The sequence below is a fragment of the Chironomus tepperi genome, unplaced genomic scaffold (genome assembly GCF_022539635.2).
Source record: "Chironomus tepperi strain 1889 unplaced genomic scaffold, CSIRO-AGI_Ctep_v1 contig_128, whole genome shotgun sequence".
Classification (NCBI taxonomy): domain Eukaryota; kingdom Metazoa; phylum Arthropoda; class Insecta; order Diptera; family Chironomidae; genus Chironomus; species Chironomus tepperi.
The window spans coordinates 1,038,204-1,059,978 of NW_027226250.1; the positions used below are offsets into that span (position 1 = coordinate 1,038,204).

Sequence of the window (21,775 nt, forward strand, 5' to 3'; positions counted from 1 at the left end):
CTTGCATTTTATTATTGAGTTGCGTTGATGTCTATTTACTATTTTTCTATTCTCTGATCCTTTACTAATTCCATTATAATTTAGCAGACTGAAAATTAAATTTTTATCAATTTTTATATTCACCAATATTCACCACTTTTGAACTTTAGGAAATTTGAATTTTGAACTTCCGTTATTACTTAAAATTTGGTGACAGGAAATTATGTTCACAAGAAAGACTTTTTAACGGACAAGATTGATCTGCAAAGTTATTAGATATGGACATAATGATGTTCTTTTATCGTATTTTAAAGTTAAAAGGCTGAGCAACTGAGCAATAAAATGAGATATTGAGAGAAAACTTGATCAAATGAGAATTTATGAGAGAAAAGCTTTTGCAAATTCCTATGAAAGTTCTCTTAAATCTTCGGTATATGATCTTTTATTCTATATATGGCTTCTCACACTTGCAATTGATGCTGACCATTTGACATTTGACTATTTTAGAAACTGTAGCAATCGAATTTATGAGGTAGACATTTGCTGTAAGAATGCTGTAATTATTTTGTATGTTATTCCGGCATATTCACATACAGCACATACTGATATTTATTGCAGACTTAACGCAATTAATACGACGAATATGACATCACATAATAAAGTTAAAGAAAATGCAGTAAAATTTTTCTCACAATTTAATGACTTCATAAAAATTTATTTTCATACTTTATTAATGCTTCCATTTTTGAAATCTAAAATATCTCTCATGTCTCATTGAAATATTAACTACTTCTGTCAACTATTTGACAAATGAAAGAAATGTATGCTTTGACATTCAAATAATTTGTTTCTTAACTCGTTATTGATTTCACCAAAAAATAAGGTTTAAAGGAACACTTTAATTGCCTTACTCGATTTAAAAGCAAGCAGGTTTGATCACGTGAATATGAGGATGGTCACTTTGATGGCGTATGGTGTACAAGTGACAAATTTCACTTGTAAATGTAAGTGGTGGTTCTGGAATGTAGTGCATTCCACATACGAATGTATGTGGTGATTAAAATCACACGTGAGATTTTATCCACCACTTGGAATGTTAAAGCTTCATCGAAAATTATGATTTTGAGATTATATTCTATAATTTAAGCCACACATTTTTTTCCATAGAAAATGAAAGTAAAAAAAAAATTAATCAAGTTACCATTGAAAAAATTTTTTTCTCAGTTGAAAAATTTTCATCGAAGGAGCAACTTCTTCAAAGTTTTCGATCGACAGTTGATCTTCAAGAGTAACTAAGAATTTTTTTGGCTACTAGCTGAAAGTTTTTCGAGTTCCAAAATTTTGGGATCACTGCCTACTTCCATCTTAATTTTTTTCTTGATTTCTGTGAGTTCCAAGTGACTTTTGACAGTCTGTGTGGTGAAAATTTTAGATTATGACTTCCACATTTTGAACAAAATCTAGTTCGAAAATTTTTTTGATTCTATCATATTTTTTTTTGAGTTCCAAAATTTTGGGATCCGAAATTTTTTTTTCGAGTTCCTGAATTCAAAATTTTGGGATTCGAAATTTTTCGAGTTCCAATTTTTGGGATCCGAATTTTTTTCGAGTTCAAAAATTTTGGGATCCGAAATTTTCGAGTTCCAAAATTTTGGGATCCGAAATTTTCGGGTTCCAAATTTTGTAATCCGAATTTTTCGAATTCCAAATTTAAGGATCCAAATTTTTCGAGTTCCAAAATTTTTCGAGTTCCAAATTTTGGGAAATTTTTGAGATCCAACAGATTTTTTTTTGAGCTTGAAATTTTGGGATCCGAATTTTTCGAGTTACAGTGCCTGAGCGAATGCTCTGTCATGGAGTTTTAAAAGCTCCGCTAAACATCATTTATTAACACTCCATGAATGCTACATGGTACATGGAAGGTACATGACACATGTATACACGGCATCCAAATAGTTGCGGTTTCCATTAGGTGTTAATAAAAGAATTTTACCGGAACCTTGAAACTTCCGTGGCGGAGTCTCTTTCGTTAGTCTCGCACAAGCTTCTTCTCGCTTGATAATTTAATAAATGATTTTGGTAGGATGTGATGCAATTAATGCATGAGGATTTCAAAAATCATTGAAAATATTACAGTTTAAAGCAAGTATAAAGCTGAATGTTTTATAAATAAAAAAGAATGTGATTTAAATGGATCTGCAGTTCTCTCCTTAAAAATTGTTCAAATCTGTGAAAAATTTTCATCGTTTTTAAGAAAATAAATGAAAAACAAAAATAAACATTTACTGACCATCATTACAGTCCACTCACATGAATTGATGCTGTCATATTCTTTATTTTGAGCGCTTAGAAAATTCACTTTTCAGGGAAATTGGTGCTTCATTCGGAGGAAAAAAGTCTGTTAAGAAAAAACATGAGAATTTTCATGTTACAGGAACAAGTCAAAATATATTGTCGAGTCATCAGTTCATTCTTCTTTGTTACATGCGTTGTCTCGCTCTCTTTTTTACGAAATTCTCAGATTTATTGTGCTGAAAGAAGAGCAATGTCACATGCGAGATTAAATTTTGTCGTTATTGATTGATGTATATTTGCTGCTTACTAGGTAAGTACGTATTAATCACATCTTCCGTTTATTTTGGCGCAAATTGCAAGGTTTTATTTGTGAATCAACTACGACTAGTTCAAATGCACTAAATTCGCAGTCAAAATAATAAGAACATCCTTTCTATTGTTGATTTATAGAGTTCAGTTGAACGACCCATATTAATTGATGTAGGCGAATATCCGCGACTATAAATTGAATTTAATTTGCACGTAAAAATTATGAATCAAAAATTTCTCTATTTTTATACACTTAACTATCAGCTTCAATTAGCATCAAATCTTTTAGCATTTTTCAGACTCATTCAACATACAGAAGCCAGGCATATTTTTTATACTTTCTACGATAAAGACATTAATTTTTTGAAAATGATTTAACATGGTTTGCAGTCTAAATAAAACAGCATTGAAAAATCGTAGCTGTGAATAATTTAAATGGATTGCAGGTGACTTCATGCTTATTATTGGATTTAAACACAAATTGCTAGACATAAACTTATTTAGGTAATCATACCCGATTGACATGAAAAGGGTCCACTATTGAGTTTTTAAGACTCCACTAAAGCTCTTATAAATGCCATATGCCATCCTTAAATGCTTTGTGAACATATATTAAGGATCCATGAAATATGAAAGCATGGTTTTGTAAAGTTGAAAACAGATGGATACCCCAGAAGCACAATGTAGTCGCTGCATCGTTACTACGTTGATTGTAAGGTATGGGGGTGCCCAGTTGGCTACGTCACGATTTCGGCACAATTTTCACGACGAAAAATTAAATTTCTCGCAACATGACTTACTAACTTACTTCGCTATCCATACAGATCATCTGTGATCCATTTCCTCTCTTAGTCAGTGTTTAAAACTGGCTTTATCGCTGGCTGCCCTTTGTCATTTACCAAGTGCCACACTGTGTCTATCAACAGTCTGCTTCCAAGGATTCTAGTTAGTCTTCCAAGTTGCATCAAGATGTTCGAGATAAGTAAACAGGGATTAAGTAAACAATATATACAATAGTACAGGCCCGAATATCAGAACTACGACGCCGAAATTATTGATTTCGACTTACTTTATTGGCGAAAATTGCGGTTCACTGCGTTCTAGAGCTCGAGAGAACTTACAGAAGTAACTTTTATAGTCCGAGACAGAAAGGGGCCGTTCTTTTATAAGGTATGGTAGGAAGGGAAGATAAGATTCTGTAAGCATGTTCCCAATTCATTCAATTCAATGAAAATCTTATTGATACAACTTGTTCCTTCTGGTAAAATAAATCTGTAACTTGAAATTAGATATTTTAAAACCACTGATTGACTTAAGCTAATTTGAAGGATTTTTAAACTTACTCATGTCGTGCTGTTTGCAATTTCTTCAAGAATTTCGACATCTCTCAAGACTTTCGATTTTTGAGTCAAGAGAGAAAATTAAAATCAATTTGAAATGTGGGACACTTCTAGAAGGTTTGTTGATCACAGACTATTGTCTCAACGTTAAGACATTGATAAAGAATAAGTTCCGTTTCCTATAATTTTCCAATGACTAATATTTGTTTCTATTGCAAAAATTTGAGTTTATTTCACACAAAAAACAGAAGTCGGTGAAGTTTAGCATTGAAAATGATATTGCAGATGTGGAAATGAGATCTATAAGGAGTGAAAAATATCAAATTTTCCGGCCATAATAAACATCGAGAGATATAATTTTCCAGCGGAAAATCCTACAAAAAAAAGAAAAGCGAAATATTTTTGTTTTTGTGCTTATTAAAATCTGATCTTTCAATTCTCTACGTCAACGGAATTATTCTCACCGATCATATCCACACAACTACATACGAATGGGTAGGAAATCTTTTCTTTTATTAAAAATAGATCGGCAAATTTCGTTCGACAGTGAGTTTTCATAGATTTTTCACAAAGCTTAAAGGAAAAATTCGCTCAGTTCGAAGTTGAAACGCGTGAAAAACGCAACGGGAAGATCTTATTTGTCCCGGAGTGTAGTATAATTAAATATTATTAATATATATAATTTAAAAAAAGAGAGAGAATTTTAAGAAATTCAATAGATCAATTTAGTACAACTCTATGTTAACCATAAAGCACTAAAGGTGCTTCCAAAAGTTGTGATATATAATTATGATACTGAGAAAAGTTGACTAAAAATATATTTAAAAAAAAAAATAAAAAAAGAATTCATCATTAGAAAAAATTTCATCTAATGTGATAGCTGTATGTGTACCACACTTAAGTGTCGTTTGGGTCTAAAAGAAGAAAGTCTTGTGCCTCTCATGGACATTCGAGTATCATTTTTTTCGTGATTATTTAATGAACATTTTCGCAATTTTCATTTTTTCAATGAAGACATTTCCCGTCTCAAAAAAAATGATTTTTTTTTCTATGGTTGCTTTTCTCGTGAAAATTTGAAGGAAAATTCTTTACTGTAATGAAAAAAAAAATAAAATTTTTCATTGAAAAATGCGGCACCGAACAAATTTTTAGAAGATGTTCTATTTTTAAATAAAAGTGTGACGTACTCAAAATTACGTCTCTTAGACAAAGAAAAACAAGAGCGAAAATCTTTTCAATTTACGTTTTTCTCGAAATTTAAAAAGAAAAGTCACTAAAAAAATGAGAGAGAGGCACTTTTCTTTTGACTCAGCTTAGACACGATCAGTCTCAACTTTTATACTAAATTTCTTCTATGTTCTTATTTTACAACGACCTTCCAGTGCCATAAAAATGGAACAATTTGAGCAGTTATTAACCTGCTGTGTGTGTCTTGATCGATACAGAAATCCAAAATTGCTACCATGTCAGCATTCATTTTGTATGGAGCCTTGCATGGATGGTTAGTATTATATTTCCATCAGTTTTTTCATCCCACGCACGCAATACGATTTCTGCTTGACTGAAATAAGCAGTTCTTTTTTCTATAAACGATGATGTTAATGGTGATAATATGTGAACAGAACAGAAGTGAATCATACTTATTGGTGTGCGCGCAAAATGTTTGTCATAAAAACAAAAATATCGAACTATAGTAGGAAGTTATGATGACCGCATTTTTGTGGGAAGCAAAGCTTTTGACTTGCTTTCTTTTTTATGAGATCTGTTTGAGATATTTTGATGAATTTTGATTTAATTTATTGACTCATAATTTTTGGTGAAAATGTAAATGGACGTCAATTGTGTTTGATATGTGCAGATCAGGGATTGATGTATGATGAATATTCCATCTATATTTTTATGAATATACCCAGTAACAGAGACATATTATGTGACCGAGATATCTAAAATTCATCTAACGAGCTTCGAAACTAGAACGACGAAATAGAAGAGGAGCCTCGAAAATTAAACATGACCTGGAATAAAACTCAGGACCTTTGGCTCATAAGATGTTGTACCATTTAGGCCACTGATTGCACTTTATCACTTGAATATCCAATTATCGATTGAGTATTCAGAATAGTTCGAAGTTGATTCGGATTCTGTATGGAAAAGTTCACTCAATTTCTTGCAAGATCCGAGTGGATTTAGATTCCTGCTCTGATATTAAGTATGATATCAATCTCTAAAGGCATAACATTTCCAAATATTTCGAAATTTCTTAGAAAGTGCTCAATTGCCTACTTATAAAGAGCAGTTCAGTATGACTGAATGAAGGTCAATTCAATAGGATCCTGACCGACAGATCGTGAGTCATGTCATAACAAAGCGACACAAATGAATAAAGCTTTGTGAAGGCTCGATCACAGATCGTCGTTTATAAGCCATATGAAAGATTGACGGAAGCGGCTTCCAATTATTGTTAATAAATATATCAGTGATGGATCCTTGGCGATGTCATGAACAAGTCTTTCTCATTTTTGTCGCTCAGATTTAGCTCTAGAACAAATTTTACATCATTTCTTGTCTTTGCTGATTATTATTATTTGTATCCAAAATCATCCAGTAATAAGAAAGCCTTTTAAAATTATAAAAGGATACAAAAGAGATGCGTTAAAATTTCCGTAAATAATTGAAAAACCAAACTTTGGATCACTTCCAAATCGCCAAACGTTTTCACCTAATATCACCTAGAACTAGATCATTGTCTATAGAAAACTAAGGAAGCTGTAAAAAGTAATACAGGTGAACAGTACGATAATGTGATCTTGTTAACTCCAGATGTTTCAAATCACGTTGACTTTAAGTGAAATTTCTTTGTTGTCATCGACTTAAAATATTGCGCACGTGAAAATTCACAAAAATTTCCCACTTTATTTATCTCATTGTTACAATTTTTGTTCCTTTATCTTTCCATTTTTCATTATTTCCTCATTGTCTCATAATGAACGCACAATTTTAAAAATATCAAGGGCTAACGGATTATGTACGACGACAAGTCAAATGTCCTGAATGCAGAGGTGAATATAAATATTAATTTTTATTTTATTTTCACACGAAAATGTGAAAATTTTCACATTTTTCTTCGAAAACCCACTGAAAATATACAAAATATTTATAAAAGATATATATTCCAAAAATAGCGGAACATCGTATACCTTATAATGGCGTTCAAGGGTTTCCGACCAACGTTACACTCCAACGTTTTTTGGAACTTCATATTGAAATCACTGGAGATTTGCCTGATCCAACTTCAGGTATGTATATTCACATCCAATAATAATTTATCCAGATGTTTATAACATGATGCAATGTATCTATTTATAAAGGTCAAGTAATGGAGAGATGTAACGTTTGTTCGGAAAAATCTTATTGCAATCTTTGTATGCATTGTGAGAAGAAAATATGTCCCGATTGTAAGAGCGCTCACATGGATATATTGCGTCGTGAAATTAATCGTATTAATAATCAAATTCGTCGTGGCGTTCATAGACTGCATGATATTTTGTCGGTCGTTGAGAAGAATACACAAAGTTTACAAAACAATTGTCAAAGTGTCTCGGAGGAAATTGATGAAGTTTATCGACGTCTCACGAAAGCGGTCAAAGATCGTACCGATCATATGCGCACTGAAATGGATAAATATTTGACATCGGAAATGAAAAATTTATCGACACTTAAAGAGAATTTAGAATTGGAAATATCAAATATTACTAGTAATAGTGATTTGGCTGATAAATATATGAATGAGTCTGTAGAATGGGAAGACTGTGAACTCATGGATACAAAGGAAATATTCCTTAAGACGATTGAGTTCATGAGAAACTTTGAGACAGAAACTTCGGATTATAGTCGTAGAGTTCGATTCTCAATGGCATGCGATCCTAATCAATTAGTTAACAATCTTTGTACATATGGTGATTTGCACTTTATTCATCCTCCCTCCAGTACACAAAGTAGTGCACTTTTACAACCAGCAGTTTCAGGTATAATGAGATCTAAAAGTGACCATCGTTTAGCTACACAATTTAGACAGCAACAAGAATCATCATATAATCCAGATGATGAGCCACTTCTTGGTGGCAGAAAATTCGGTGAACGTCCAAAACCAACACCTGAAAAACACTCATCAGATTCACGTTATGGCTATGATTATGGTGAAGATCAACATTATGACTCATCACGTAGCGGTAAAAATAGGTTTCGTTCAAGATTCCACCGTGGACATCATGAAGAAGAAGATGAAACAGAATCTCGCACGGTAAAAACTGAAAAGGAGAAGGACAAAGTTACAACAACTGAAGATGTAACCAAAGGTCCATTGAGTGGAATCTTTAGAATTTTAGATTCGCCACGTGTAATGAAGAGAATTCAAGAAGCTGATAATGGTCCCCGCGAAAAGAAAGAACCCCCAAAGCCAGTTGCACCTGTAGTTACCCAAGTTAAGCAAGTACTTACACCACCAGTTACAGCACCAGTTCGTCCAAAAACAGCAAGACAGCAATCAGAAGATGAGATTGAAAGAATTAAGCGTGAAAATAAAACAGCAGTTCCATCGTCTTCAACTGAAACAGCACAAGCCGAAAGGCAATCAATATTGAAGAAGTCAACACCAACTGCATCATCAATTGATGAAAATGAAGTAAGTCAAGTTCCTATCTCTGACATTGAGGTAAGAATTTTCAACTTTTTAATTTTTGTCTCTAATGTCTATGACCTATATGTTTAATGTCTATATTTATCTTCTTATGTCGTTATTTATAGCCACAGCAAACAACAACGACGACTGCAGTTACAAATAATTCAACGCAAAAGCAATCGCCAGTGCGATCAAGTAGTGAGAGTTCATCGACAGAGAGCACAAGTGATGCTGGATCTACCGGACCACCATCAGTAAAGCCAGCTGAAATTCCACCAATTAGATCTCGTGGTGCGGGATCATCGCCAACAACCGCCGTTAGTCCACCAGCCGTAGCAGCACCTGAAGAGAAGAAGCCCTTTCAGAGTCGGTTTCTCCAGTCCAGAACCCCAGTCGAACCCCCCAAAAAAGAAGAAACGGAATCATCGAGCGAAGAGGAATCAAGCGAAGAATCAGAAAGCGAAGAAGAAGCGCCGAAAGTAAAGCCAGTAAGTACACCACCAGTCTCGACAACTCCTGTAAGATCAGCAACATCTGGAGTAACATCAAGATCAAATGACACGTCAACTGTAACACCACGTACTGGAATATTGAAAGACAACACAACTAGTGAAAATCGTAGAAGTCTTGAGGAATCAACCTTACCATCTAGATCTCGTTATGAAGCACCATCAAGCACATATTCACGTACAGCTGACAAAGAAAATGATACATCACGTTATGGAACAAGAACACGTTCAACAGCTGCATATGAACCACCAGAGGAACCAAGGTATTAAAAAAGTTTTCTCGTTTTTCAATTCCATTTTCCCTTTTTTCATTATAAAAAAAAAAAACATTTACACACAAATTGGTTAAACATATACACAGACACAAACACATTCGCGCATTCAAACACACACACACACACATAAAGTTTTTTTTTCTATCTTATTCAAATTAACATTTAAGCAAGATCAGATTTTTTCGGTCGAGACTCATTTGATAATCTTTCAATTGTGTACTAATATAGCTACTCTAGTCGCTTTTTGAATAAAAGCAAAACCTCAACAATTACACAGCCGGTCGATGAGCAAGATGAAGATTCAGATAGTAAATATGGAACTGGTCGTAGCAGATATATGGCACTGAAAGAACGAAGGAATCGATTAGCTAGAAGTCGTTCATCACATAATTTCGGAAACGATGATGATGATGCAGATGAGCCAGTATCTCCAACGACGGCAAGTCCGTCAGCTTATTTAGCTTCGAGGTATAATCAAATTTCAATAGAATTTATAACTGTAGTTACTGTCTAGATAGAATATAAATATAACATAATCCTCCTTATCATCACATCATCAACATAAAAAACATTCCTCAAAATCAAAATTATGTAGCTAAAATAGATATCTCTTTACTAACCTGGTGCTTATGACTAATACTTAATTATTTATGTCAAGAAACAGCCAAATGATCCTTAGCTGTTGACATAGTGAACTAAATAAAATATTTTTCTTGAAATTTTATCTATAGATACGGCACATCATCTGCTGGTAGTGAGCTGTCACGTAGTCGTTCAACACATGCCTTAAAATCACGCGAAAATTCGCCTGACAGAGGTGGACCAGAAGAAAATAAAGAAGCATTGAGTTCATGGGCACGTTATTTAAAAAATAAATATGGAAGTAGAACATCAACAAAAGATAGTCCACGAGATGGATATAGTGCAAGTAGCAGTACAACAACACCAAGTGCATCAAGTTATAGTTCATCTGCTGCCTCATCGTCATCACCCTCATCAGCATCATCAACATCAGCAAGTAGACGTTTAAGTTTAGGTTTACCATTACGTCAGGCAAATGAAATGCATAGTTCCGATGATGATTCAAAAAACTTGCAAAGCTCCCTCGCCTCTCCTATTCAACAACAGGCCGTCGATACGGAAGATACCAATACTAAGTATTGTACACCAAGAACACAATATCTTCAAAAGAGACGGCAAATCTTACAAATAGGTGGCCGAGGGAGCGAGCCTGGTAAATTCACTTGGCCAAGAGGCATTTCAGCGAATGGACCAGATAATATCATTGCTGTTGCCGACAGTTCAAACCATCGCGTTCAAGTGTTTGATGCAAACGGCGTCTATCGTTTCGAATTTGGAACGTATGGCAATGGTGACGGTGAATTTGATTGCTTAGCTGGCGTAGCCATTAACAGAATTGGGCAATTTATTATTGCTGATCGTTACAATCATAGAATTCAAGTTTTCGATCCAGCAGGACGATTTTTAAGAGCTTTTGGATCTCAAGGAACAGCCGATGGAAAGTGTAAGTTACTAGACTTGATTAATTATGGACATCAATTGATTTTTAATTCTCGTTATTTAGTTAATTATCCATGGGGTATAACTACAGATTCAATGGGCTTCATATATGTTACAGATAAAGAGAATCATCGTATTCAAGTAATTAAAGCTCTCAATTTTTTATAAGATCTGTTTCTAATTATATTCATTATTATGTCATTAAACAACGTTGTGTAGGTTTTTCAATCTGACGGTACATTTGTTGGCAAGTTTGGAAGTTATGGTAGCGGGGAAGGACAACTTGTATGTATACAATCAATAGAATGTATAAACATCTTGTCTTATTGTTTGATATGTTTACATATGCATTTTTAGGAACATCCTCATTATATCGCAGTTTCAAACACCAATCGCGTCATTGTCTCGGACTCAAACAATCATCGTATTCAGGTACAAAAGAGTTTTGTATATTAATAGTGACGACATAATGTTTATATTACGAATCCTCACGCAAAATATCTTTCTATCTATTCTTAGATTTTTGATGTAAACGGAAAAGTTTTATCGCAAATCGGTAGCGAAGGCTCACAAGAAGGAGAATTCAAATTCCCAAGGTAATGTACATTAAAATTATATCTAAGTATCATGATTTGTTTTATGACACTGCCAACTGCTGATATATTTTGAAAAGAATTTGAGAAATTTATATAAACATAAATTTTACAGAGGTGTAGCTGTTGATGATTCTGGTTATATATCGGTTGCTGATTCGGGAAATAATCGTATTCAAATTTTCAGTCCCGATGGAAGGTGAGTTGATCCTTACTTCCTGCATGTCACATAGTATGATGTCACATGTCACATAGTGTGATACCACATGTCACGTAGTGACCACATATCAAATAGTGGAATACCGAATATTGCATGGTGTGATACCCCATATCACATGGTATGATACCACATGTCACATTGTAACATGATGTGGTATCACATGTCACATAGTGTGATATCAAATGCCACATAGTGCAATATTGAATTTTATATGGTGTTGTATCACATATCACATGGTTTAATACCACATGTTGCATAGTGTGATACAACATGTCACATGGTATGATACCAAGCTTATATCATTTTTTAATCGATTCTTATATTTTATTTAGCTTTCTTCGAGCTTTTGGTTCATGGGGAAGTGGAGAGTCAGAATTCAAAGGACTTGAAGGTGTTGCCATTATGTCGAACGGAAATATTTTAGTTTGCGATCGTGAAAATCATCGAGTTCAAATTTTTTAGAGAAATTTATTTAAAAAAAAAATCGATATGAATGTCATCATGAATAATTATCGAATGAGATAAAAAAATTGTTTTTGCAGCTACTAACCAACGAGAAAAGATTGTCAGCTTATTTACATTGCTACTTCAAAGCAATCATAATTTATCTGTGTGGCCTGTTTTTTACTTTATAATTTTTTTTTTACTTTTTGATGACATTTTAATTCTACTTTGAAAATGAGTAAGATTAATAATGTTGAACTGTTATTTCTTTTTTGTATGTTCGAGTTTAGAGACAATTCGTAAGGATTTCGCTTTGTGATTTTTTTAAGGTCATTCAGCGTTACTCTTTCGAATTACAAACTGAACTCGGTCTATATTTCAATACAATTTCTTTTCTTCTTTCTTACAAAACAGAATATGACAAAAATTGTTAAAAATAAAGCTTTTTGAAAATATAAAAAAAAAAAATTAGTAATTTATAAAATTAATAACATAAGTTTTCGAAACTCAAATAAATGTCTATTTGGGTATACACAAAAGATGAAGTTTCATTTCTATTCCACATTTGATGAATTTAGCTTCTCTATGGATTGAGAAATTTCGTTCAGCCGTTGAACTAGTTGTGCCATGTGATCCGAACTTTTGCTTTCATTTGAACTCGTTCCTAGGTCAAAATGCAATTTCGACAATTTCTCTTGCTGATCCCGAATATTTTTCATCTGGTTCATTGAACTTCCTGAAAATGCTCGAAGTTTTCCTACGCAAAAAGAAGAAACAATAAAATTTAATTACATTTCTGAAAGATATTTTGCAAGACATTGTGTCGAACTGTAGTGTGAAATACTTTAAAGTCTGACAGAATATAGAGAGGCATTCAATTCGAAGACTCATTGGAATGTTAAAAAGTACTTTAGAAACTTGATAGTATCTGATGTCAACATTTTAATTTCTGACACCTGATTGGCATATTTCATGCAACAGTTGTTACCACAATGACGAGACAGGATTATTCTTAGTGCTAAATTGGAGCCAATTGACGAAAACAATCAAATTCGTCAATTGTTTGCCATTTGACTTAGAACAAAGTGGCAGCTAATCGATAAATTTGATTGTTTTAGCCAATTTTCAGTCAATTGGTTCAAAGTATATTGCAGCTTCATTGCCTTAGTGCATAATTTCAATGAACATATGCCGATCAGGACTGCATCTCGAACAGCACAACGTATTTGCTAGGGCACCACGATGTCGCCGTGTCAACGTTAAGACACAAGGTTGCTCTGACGACAATATGACAGCGGATTTGCCGCATAAACTGCGGTTCACTGCATCGTGCCGCTAAACCTAAGCTTATAAGTTTCAAACAGTACAATATAGTTTTTAGATCATATTCATATCGATATTCTGAATACAAAACGAAATGACAAATAACTGCTTTGACAGCATCATAAAGACTGTACTTTGCCCATTCTGATAACAAAAACTAACATTTGCGACTAAGTGCTGTTCAGTCGATACTATCAAATTTCTAAGTATGCAAAACAGTATGTAAGACTCACCATTGTGGAAATCATCGAGTAGAGATATAAGATTTTTCTCCATATTTTTGACATCTTGAAAGCCTGAATCAAAAGTATGATGCTTTATATTACGTGATGTAAAATTTTTTAAACTACTCGAAATGCTATGTTTCGAGGTTGCTTTATTAAGCAAAGGATAACTAGAAGTGCTTGGCAAAGGAAGCGATACATGTGATTTTTGTGAGGATAAGGAATTTGGTTTATCATGCATCTCAAGTTCTACTTGATCTACACGCTTTAAATCTATCAAATTATTACTATCGTCCGGCTTTAACTCAGTGTCTTAGAAATGATATTAAAATCATAATCATCAAGCATAAAAATATATGAAAATAAATAAGAAATAAACAAAAATAAAATAAAATTATAAATATGGCAACAAAAATAACTTAAGCAAATTATGTCAAATGTCCACAGCAAGTGCCTTGAAATCAAATACCTTTAAGCATCTTCTTCTTTCTTTCCACACTAGCTTTTCTAGCATTTTCAATTTCAATAGTTTTTCTCTCATTTACGAAGCTCAATTTCGCTTCACTGCTCGTCTTTCCTAATGACTGCGAATGTGAGTCACTTCCAGAATAGACCTACAAAAGAATCAATTAATTACATTAGGGTGTGACTGAATTGATTACTAATTGTATTTACATTTGGCGGACTTATTGGAGTTTTCGATTGAGTAGTTACACTAGTTGGGAGTGTGACATCCTCTTCCTCATCATTCTGAACAAGCTTTTGACGCTCCATAGATTTGTCTTCACACTCCATTGTTTAATAATATTGTAAATCTATAAATAACTTTCTCTAAAAAAATTTATACACTAAATTGTCATAATCCAATCGATTTTCAGTTAATCTAAATTATTGCAGCTATTGATGTTTGAGATCAGTAATCAAGCTAAATGTAAATTGAACGATTTCATTATCACAATAATTGTTTATTTTAATAATATTGACGAAATCTCTATTGAAATTTTGATAAATTTTCTTTGTTTTTATTCTGACATAATCCGCGGGTTGTTGAAGAAACATGGGTGTTTCTTTGGATAAATTTTTTCAAAATTTTCGACTTTGAATTAATTTTTCTCATAATCTGGCAATTTTATAGCTCCTTTCTTTATATACACTCACGGGATTTGTGCAGATCTTTATTTATGTACAATTATTTTTTGCCATCATGCTGTATTTAATTAAATATTTCAATTTTTATGCCGGTTTCTCGGAATCAAAATATCAAATTCCGACTTTCAACATGAATTTTTTGCACTTTATTCTACTTGTCACTATAGTTGAGTTGATATTTCGAGTGTATTACACCTAAAACTATCGTTTGTTGCTCTTTAAACACTGCAAAAATCCTTAATTAAAGAGAAAAATTGAAATTTTAGTGATTCCGAGAAACTTTTTTCCTAATCCGTGAGAAAATTCATTTTTTGATTTTATGTTTTTGCAGGTATTATAGACTAACAATACAAAATAAAGACAGATTGAGATATTATAATTAATATTTTAACGAAATTAACAATTAGTTAGTTTATTTAATAAGTTAAAGTAATGTTTTTCTATGAAGCAAATTTTGTAGTTTTTGAGACACGAATTAGACGAATTTGACTTATCCAGAGAATCACCCACATATAAGAAGGGTCATAACACGCTAAACTATATTCACACTGTTGATGCTTGATCTACCTTAACAAGTAAATACTAAGCTTTTATGGTACAGAAAGGCAACTACGGTACTTGAAAGCAGTCTCTTTACCTGATAGGATAAGTGAAAGATCCAACCTAAGACAACATCTATCGAAAGACTTGTATCACAATTGGTTGGTATGACCATCGAAGTAGCTTTGCAAATAGTGTTGATGCTTGACTTGATATTTACAGCTTGTTATCAGCAAAAATATCATAGTTTATAGTCAGATTTATCTTGTAATTCTAAGTAATTCTTAACTCGACACATCAATTTTTGGACCAATTCTCACCATCAAGACATCCAGTGTGAATATGTAAATAAATTATTTCAAAAAATATCCCGTCCGTTAATTTTCTCTTCTAAATAATTTTATTTATTTCAATTTTAATTACTTTTTTTTCTTGACATAATTAAAAGGTTTTGCGAATGTTTGTAAGGTTGATTTACTTCTTCTTGGCCATGGAGTAGACAAAGCTGAGAACTCCAACGATTCCAACTCCGCAAAGAACAACTGTACTTCCGAACAGAACTCTATCAAATGGACCACCTAATGATGATTGGAATGACGATGATGATAAAAAGAAAAACTTTTAAAAAATAATTCAGTTACAGTAAGTTAATGACTGATTTACCTTTTAAATGGATGGGAACACTGCTTGGAGTCTATAAAGAATAACAATTTGGATTGTTAATGAAAATCAATAAATTCGAGACTATTTTCCAGGTTACAATGGGAGATAAATACTCACTTGAAACTTTTCCATGCTTTTCCTCAAGCCTTCTGGCAAATTTTTTGAGATATTTTGGACTGTTGCACCTGCCATTGTGTACTATACAAATTAAACAACACTATTATTAAGCTCCTTTTTAAAAATGCAATTTAAATTTCTTACGCAATAATTTTTCACAGCTATAAAAATTTCCCGTCTGAATAATAGAGCAATTGAGTCTTATGCACTTGCAGCTTTGCTTAGACTGAGAGTAAAAATTGTATGCAATTGAAAAATTGAGCGAACATGAACCGCATCTAGACTATGAATGCACAGACGTGGCAAACGGATAGAAAAATTTTGAAAATGTTTCTCGGATGTGTGCAATAATGAAATAATGCAGCAGGTTTATGAAATTTACTACAATTTCCAAGATTTTTAATTGTTTTGTCAATGCAAGGGCAATTTATAGGAACAGGTAATTGTGGATTTATTGTGCCTATTAAAAATCATTTTGTATTTATTGTTATATGACCAACCTGAGTCACATATACTGTTAAAGACTGAGCGGTTCAACCTATACACTCATAAAATTATTGGTTTGTGTCTTTGCTAATTACTAATACATGTGCAATAAAAACACATGTAAAATGTGTCTAGTCACATGAAATTTATGATTTTAAGTATTTTATTAATCGTAAGCAGTTATTGTACAACTATTGTACATCCAAATGTGCTTAATAATTGATTTTGAGTATTTTTATTGAAATTAAAGAAAATTTTGTAAAGTTTCAAAAGTAAAATTTGTGAAACAAAATTGCACACAGCAACCATTTGCTGATTTGATGTAACGGTTAAATTTAAATTTGAATGAAAAAACAGTTTTTTTAAATTTCGAAAATACTGCGAATTTTCGATTACATGTCAGTCGAGTAGTGAAGTTCAGTGAAAATAGACAGTGAATATGAACCAGGAGGAAAAAAAGTGATTTTTTTCAATAAAATAATTATAAATTAATGAATAATTATCAAAATAAAGAAAAAGTGAAGAAAAAAGAAACATTTGTGAAAAAAATTCATTTAAAATTAAGAGTGTAAGTGTCAAAAAAGAAGAAATTTTTGTTTTTATGTCTACAGGAGAAGAAAAAAAAAAAGCAAAAAAGAGGGAAGAAAAAAAGAAAATTTCGCATGGAGTTTTTCTTTCTATTTCTTTAAAAATGCAAAGCAGATAATGATAATGTTTAAAGAAAATTTATGAATGTAAATTCCAAAAAAAGAAAAAATTGTAAAAAATATCCAAAAGGAGAGGAAAAATTCTTAGCATTATCACAACAGAGGATCCATCGATTCCAGCTTTATAATTTTTTTTAACTACCCCTTAACCGAATCATCCAACAGTCATCAAAATTATTGTTGTTTTTTTAATTTTTTTTTAAATAATTTAAAGTGAAAAAAGTCAAAAAATTGTGAGAAAGTTTTTAAAATTTTTTTTTCTTTTTAAAATTTCTCATGAAAAAAAGTTTGAAAAATGAAATAAGAAAGCATTTGCTGTTCAAAGAATATATTGTTTAGTGAATGAATGCCTTATTCTACTCATTTTTAAAATTAAGTTTCAGTTCATAAAATGGTAAATTTCTAAATAATTTTATATCAATTTCAGTGTTTTAAAATAAATAAAATTAAAAAAATTGTGTCACAAAAAGAAAAAAAATTCTTCTGGAAATAAAGAACTTCAGCAAGAGAAGTTGAATATGTAAAAGAATATAACCAGAAAATTATACAGAGGAATAACAGTGGAAATAAGTAAAAATATAAAAATTGTACGCAATTAAAGAAGAAAAATGGAAAAGTTTGTAATTTGATGTAAAAAAGAAAGCAGAAATTGCTAATGAAATCCAAATAGCTACACATTTATTGAAAAGTGTTTAATGGAATAAGAAAAAGAAAAATGAAAATTTTCAACCCAGTGTAAAAAAAAAGCAAAAAATTTGAGAAAATCGTGACGTGCCAAAATTGTGAAAAAGAGAGGAAAAATCTTGAATAAATTCCAAAAAAAAAGTTGATCTCTTAAAAATAAGAAGTAAAAAGGAGTAAAAAAAAGTATCCTGAAAATATTTTTTAGAATCTAAGGTACGGTCGCGTCATTGCAGTAAAAAGTCACACAATCAAGTTCGGAATTTGATCGCGAAGCTGATAACGTATTATAAAATCGTGATAAAAGACGCGCAAAATAGTAATTGTGAGTTGTGTATAATTGTGTCCGATAAGACGAAGGCCTCCTCCATGAATCAGTTGTGGCAAAATGGTACGCGAGACTCGTCATCTTTGGGTTGCAAATTTACCCGATAATACACGCGAAGATCGAATAAGGGAGCACTTTCAAAGGTAAGCACTAGCATAAATATATGTAGATATGTAGGAACATTTCATCAGACTCCAGACTGGCGTCATTAGTATTTTTTTTTTCGTTCATCTTCTCTTCTCGGCAATGACGAATTTATTTTGGTATGTCTATAACAAAATTTTTCTTACTTCTTCCATCCAACGATGATGAATTGTTTTCCCTTAATTTGCCACTGCCAACAATATTTCTCATTTGTTTCAAGGTGCTCAATTCAACTAAGGGCTCAATTTTCAGTTACTAGACATTAATTTATGGGAAATGAGCTTATGTAAAAAAAAAGTAGAAAGATGCATCAGGAAGGGTCTGAATTGATAATCCGCTCAATTCTCATACAAAAGAGTGGTTCTCACCCTTCCTCATTTCTTCCTATATAAGGAAATACATATATCAGCATCATAAATTGCAATAACTTTTTCCCATCCAAAAAAAGAAACATTTCTCTGTCTGCGCGTTCCAGGTCATTTTTTTGTTTGACAGAATCAGAAATTTCATGCCATTTTTATACGACTAAGGACTAAGTTGCATGAATTCTTTTGATATCGCTCAATTTGATATAGCAACAACTCTTCTCCTGAATAATACTCTTGCAATGTTCGAGTAAAATGTAGAAAAAGAAAGGAAAAATGATGATGTATACATCAGACCAATTCGAGTAAGAAAAAGAACTCCAAAAAAGAATGAAAATAAGAAGAGAAAAAAAAAGTTGGTATTATAAAAATAATAACCCGAAATGTATATAACAATAATTCCATTTTGGTGTATACTTTTTTATATATATATATATATACACAACAAGAGCCAGAGCCAGTTTTTTGTTGTTTCCATTCGGGCTGTGTATAAACTATATAGCAAAAGCGAGAAAAACGAGAAAATAATAATATAACCCGAAGTAGTCGAATGTTTCCATAAAAGTCGACACGGGCAGGCAAAAAATTCATCATTTAATACGATATAGAAGAAAAAAAAATATGTGTATATATAAAAAGAAGAGAGAATATAGCGATTGCTTGCCTGCGCTCTGTATATACACGATATTTATAAAAAGCATTTACATAGCCGAATGTTTCATGAACAGACGACAACTCGAACCATTTTGTTGTTTCGCTTTTCCCTTGCCTTCTTCTGCCTGTGTTGTGGCCCGATTGCTAACTCGCTCTGTTTCACTGTTTCATTCGCACTCGTGGCTTTTTTTCTTTATTTCTTTCAAGCAATGTATTCTCTCTCTCGCTCTGGCGCATTTGTACGACTAAAAAAATATACTTACTTTTTTTTTTGTTATTTTCGGTGGATTGGAAATATGGGCAAAAATACACAAGAGCAACATACACATTGCTGCGAATTCCGTTTATTTTATTTTATTTTATACAATTTTTTTTTCTTCTTCTTTTCTTTTCTTTAATGGATATGAAAAAGTTTAGTGAATGTGATCTGAGTATCTGTGTGTATATATATATATAATATGAGGTATACATATAGTCAATGTATTTGTGAGACTGAGATGGATCTGAACAAAAAAAAAAATAAATTTTCAAGCGAAAAAGTTTCTTTCTCGTTCGCTTGACTTTAAAAGAATGAACTAAGAGGAGCAGCGAACACAAAAATTATTTCATCGTTTTCAATTAAGCCTGACTTCTTGAATATTGCATTTTTCCATCATTTATAGGTGCTTCGTAGATATTTTTCTAAGGTATTCTAAAGGGCTTTATTCGACTTGAAATTTACTTCCATTTAGGTGTATCAAAGAAATTTCTTTCATATCTTGTTGCTGTTTATTGGAAATAATTAGCTTGAGCTTCATTTACCTTCTTTTTAATTTAAAAGCATTTTAGATCTCCATGTCGATGGAGATGATTTCTAATGGTGTATTTTTATTCAAATGAAACAAAATAGAAATTTCTGTTGCTATGAAGAAAAATTATTTTTTTTTTCTATAGGAACTAATAGCTGTGTAGTGCATACTTTAATTGAACTTAGAATTGCAAAAAAAAATCTTGAATTTTCTAATGTGTAATCAGTGGCGTAGCTGGAATTTTTGCATGGATGGTTCGAGCAATTTCGATATTAGTCTATAGTCTGAGATTTCATTATGGGGAGAGTGTTCAATATACTAGTCTTATTAGCTTCAAAACTACACATCTGTATGATGCAATGAATTTGAAACCTTTTGAAATGCGATATCCAAAAAAATCAAAGCCAGAGTTCGAAGTCGACTCAGATTTTGTGTGAAAACTCGACTCAAGTGGACTCGACGCCATATAAAATTCGAGTCGACTTCTAGCTCTAATCGAAATCTTTTTGGTAGAAATTTCTTTAAACAATCAAAACTTTTGTATGATTAGTGTGTCGTCTAAGCATGAACAGTGTGTCGCTGAACATATTTTGAGAATCTGTACTGATTCTCTGAACTAGATTGGTTACTTGATCCAAAATTAAATTCAACGTGACTCTAACATGGTATCGGATTTAAACCTAATCCAGATTTGAATCTAAGTTTAACTGAATCTGGTATTAAATCAGAGTCATGCCAGCCAAATTTTCGATTATTCGTCAAAATTGCGACATGAGTTTAGAAAGAAAATTTGAGAAATTGCTGTATGTTTAAGATTCAAGGTTCATTATTCGATACCAATTTCAATACAAAATCCTAGTCGACTCTGAGCACTGAGGCAGTATACTTAGAACCAAATGCTAGTGTGAACATTTCAATAAGATCCAATTAGCGGGCGCGCAACAAAAATATTGTATTCTGCTCGGGTCTGTTAATTTGAAAAATTTGTTAATTTCAAAAACTTCTCAAAAATCAAAAACTCTAAACTTTGAAAATATTTCAACATTGATTGACAAGAACCTGCATCTTGTTCACGAGTCTATTGTAACTTATTAACTTGTTTTTCTTACATAAACAGGTTCGTATTTGTAGCTAAGGTAACAAATTTTTCTCATTATTTCAATATCTCATGTTCATCATTAGAAAAAAAAATATAATTCTTTACATTTCTAAAAATTCTACATTCGCATACGTGTACATAAAGTTTACACAATATAATAAGAGTTGCCTTAAGGTTTTCTTCATATTTCTTACTTACTTACTTATTTTTTTCAAGAAAGAATGGAAAAGAGAAAGAAATTTATTTTTTTTGCTGCCATATATTACTGTATATATGCTGTATATATTCTTGGAAGACGTAGTATAGAGAATGGAATGGAATATTACTAGTGATAATACATGTAA

At 32.1% G+C, this 21,775-nt stretch overlaps 3 protein-coding genes across 8 annotated transcripts in view; 2 read left to right on the forward strand and 1 right to left on the reverse strand.

Annotated features, from left to right (window-relative positions):
* Positions 1–4,514: 4,514 nt before the first annotated feature.
* On the forward strand, positions 4,515–12,702 carry tn (tripartite motif containing protein thin). Of its 3 annotated transcripts, none has more exons than XM_070636577.1 (14): positions 4,515–4,805; positions 5,306–5,424; positions 6,935–6,982; positions 7,106–7,219; positions 7,292–8,634; positions 8,727–9,373; positions 9,614–9,853; positions 10,117–10,910; positions 10,971–11,047; positions 11,126–11,191; positions 11,264–11,338; positions 11,426–11,502; positions 11,615–11,698; positions 12,052–12,702. In XM_070636577.1, exons 2-14 carry the CDS (start codon positions 5,316–5,318, stop codon positions 12,179–12,181), a joined length of 3,804 nt encoding a protein of 1,267 aa, XP_070492678.1. In that variant the 5' UTR covers positions 4,515–4,805; positions 5,306–5,315; the 3' UTR covers positions 12,182–12,702. The 3 variants fall into 3 exon arrangements, with proteins under 3 accessions (XP_070492678.1, XP_070492679.1, XP_070492680.1); XM_070636578.1 differs by having other exon boundaries at positions 7,292–8,604; XM_070636579.1 differs by lacking the exon at positions 9,614–9,853.
* Positions 12,425–14,723, reverse strand: LOC139087689 (uncharacterized). Its single transcript, XM_070636580.1, has 4 exons — positions 14,386–14,723; positions 14,180–14,324; positions 13,720–14,022; positions 12,425–12,920 (listed from the first exon to the last, which is right to left on the reverse strand). The coding sequence occupies exons 1-4, from the start codon at positions 14,503–14,505 to the stop codon at positions 12,718–12,720; spliced, it is 771 nt and encodes a 256-aa protein (XP_070492681.1). The 5' UTR covers positions 14,506–14,723; the 3' UTR covers positions 12,425–12,717.
* Positions 14,724–17,081: 2,358 nt separating this feature from the next.
* The window catches only part of spen (split ends), a 72,171-nt gene continuing 67,477 nt past the window's right edge, over positions 17,082–21,775 (forward strand). For 3 of the 4 annotated variants that reach the window (XM_070636436.1, XM_070636437.1, XM_070636439.1), the window contains exons 1-2: positions 17,094–17,233; positions 17,800–18,524. In XM_070636436.1, the coding sequence (XP_070492537.1) occupies positions 18,442–18,524 (83 nt within the window). In that variant the 5' untranslated portion in view covers positions 17,094–17,233; positions 17,800–18,441. Of the gene's footprint in view, positions 17,234–17,799; positions 18,525–21,775 lie in introns of all 4 variants that reach the window. The other variant, XM_070636441.1, reaches the window with a different exon arrangement.

Coding starts and splice junctions, on each gene's coding strand:
- tn (XM_070636577.1), top strand. CDS start 5,316: ATGGAACAATTTGAGCAGTTATTAACCTGCTGTGTGTGTCTTGATCGA. Junction 11,503..11,614: donor GGAGAATTCAAATTCCCAAG/GTAATGTACATT, acceptor TAAATTTTACAG/AGGTGTAGCTGTTGATGATT. Junction 11,699..12,051: donor ATTTTCAGTCCCGATGGAAG/GTGAGTTGATCC, acceptor TATTTTATTTAG/CTTTCTTCGAGCTTTTGGTT.
- LOC139087689 (XM_070636580.1), bottom strand. CDS start 14,505: ATGGAGTGTGAAGACAAATCTATGGAGCGTCAAAAGCTTGTTCAGAAT. Junction 14,325..14,385: donor CTCCAATAAGTCCGCCAAAT/GTAAATACAATT, acceptor ATTCTTTTGTAG/GTCTATTCTGGAAGTGACTC. Junction 12,921..13,719: donor ACTCGATGATTTCCACAATG/GTGAGTCTTACA, acceptor CTTTTTGCGTAG/GAAAACTTCGAGCATTTTCA.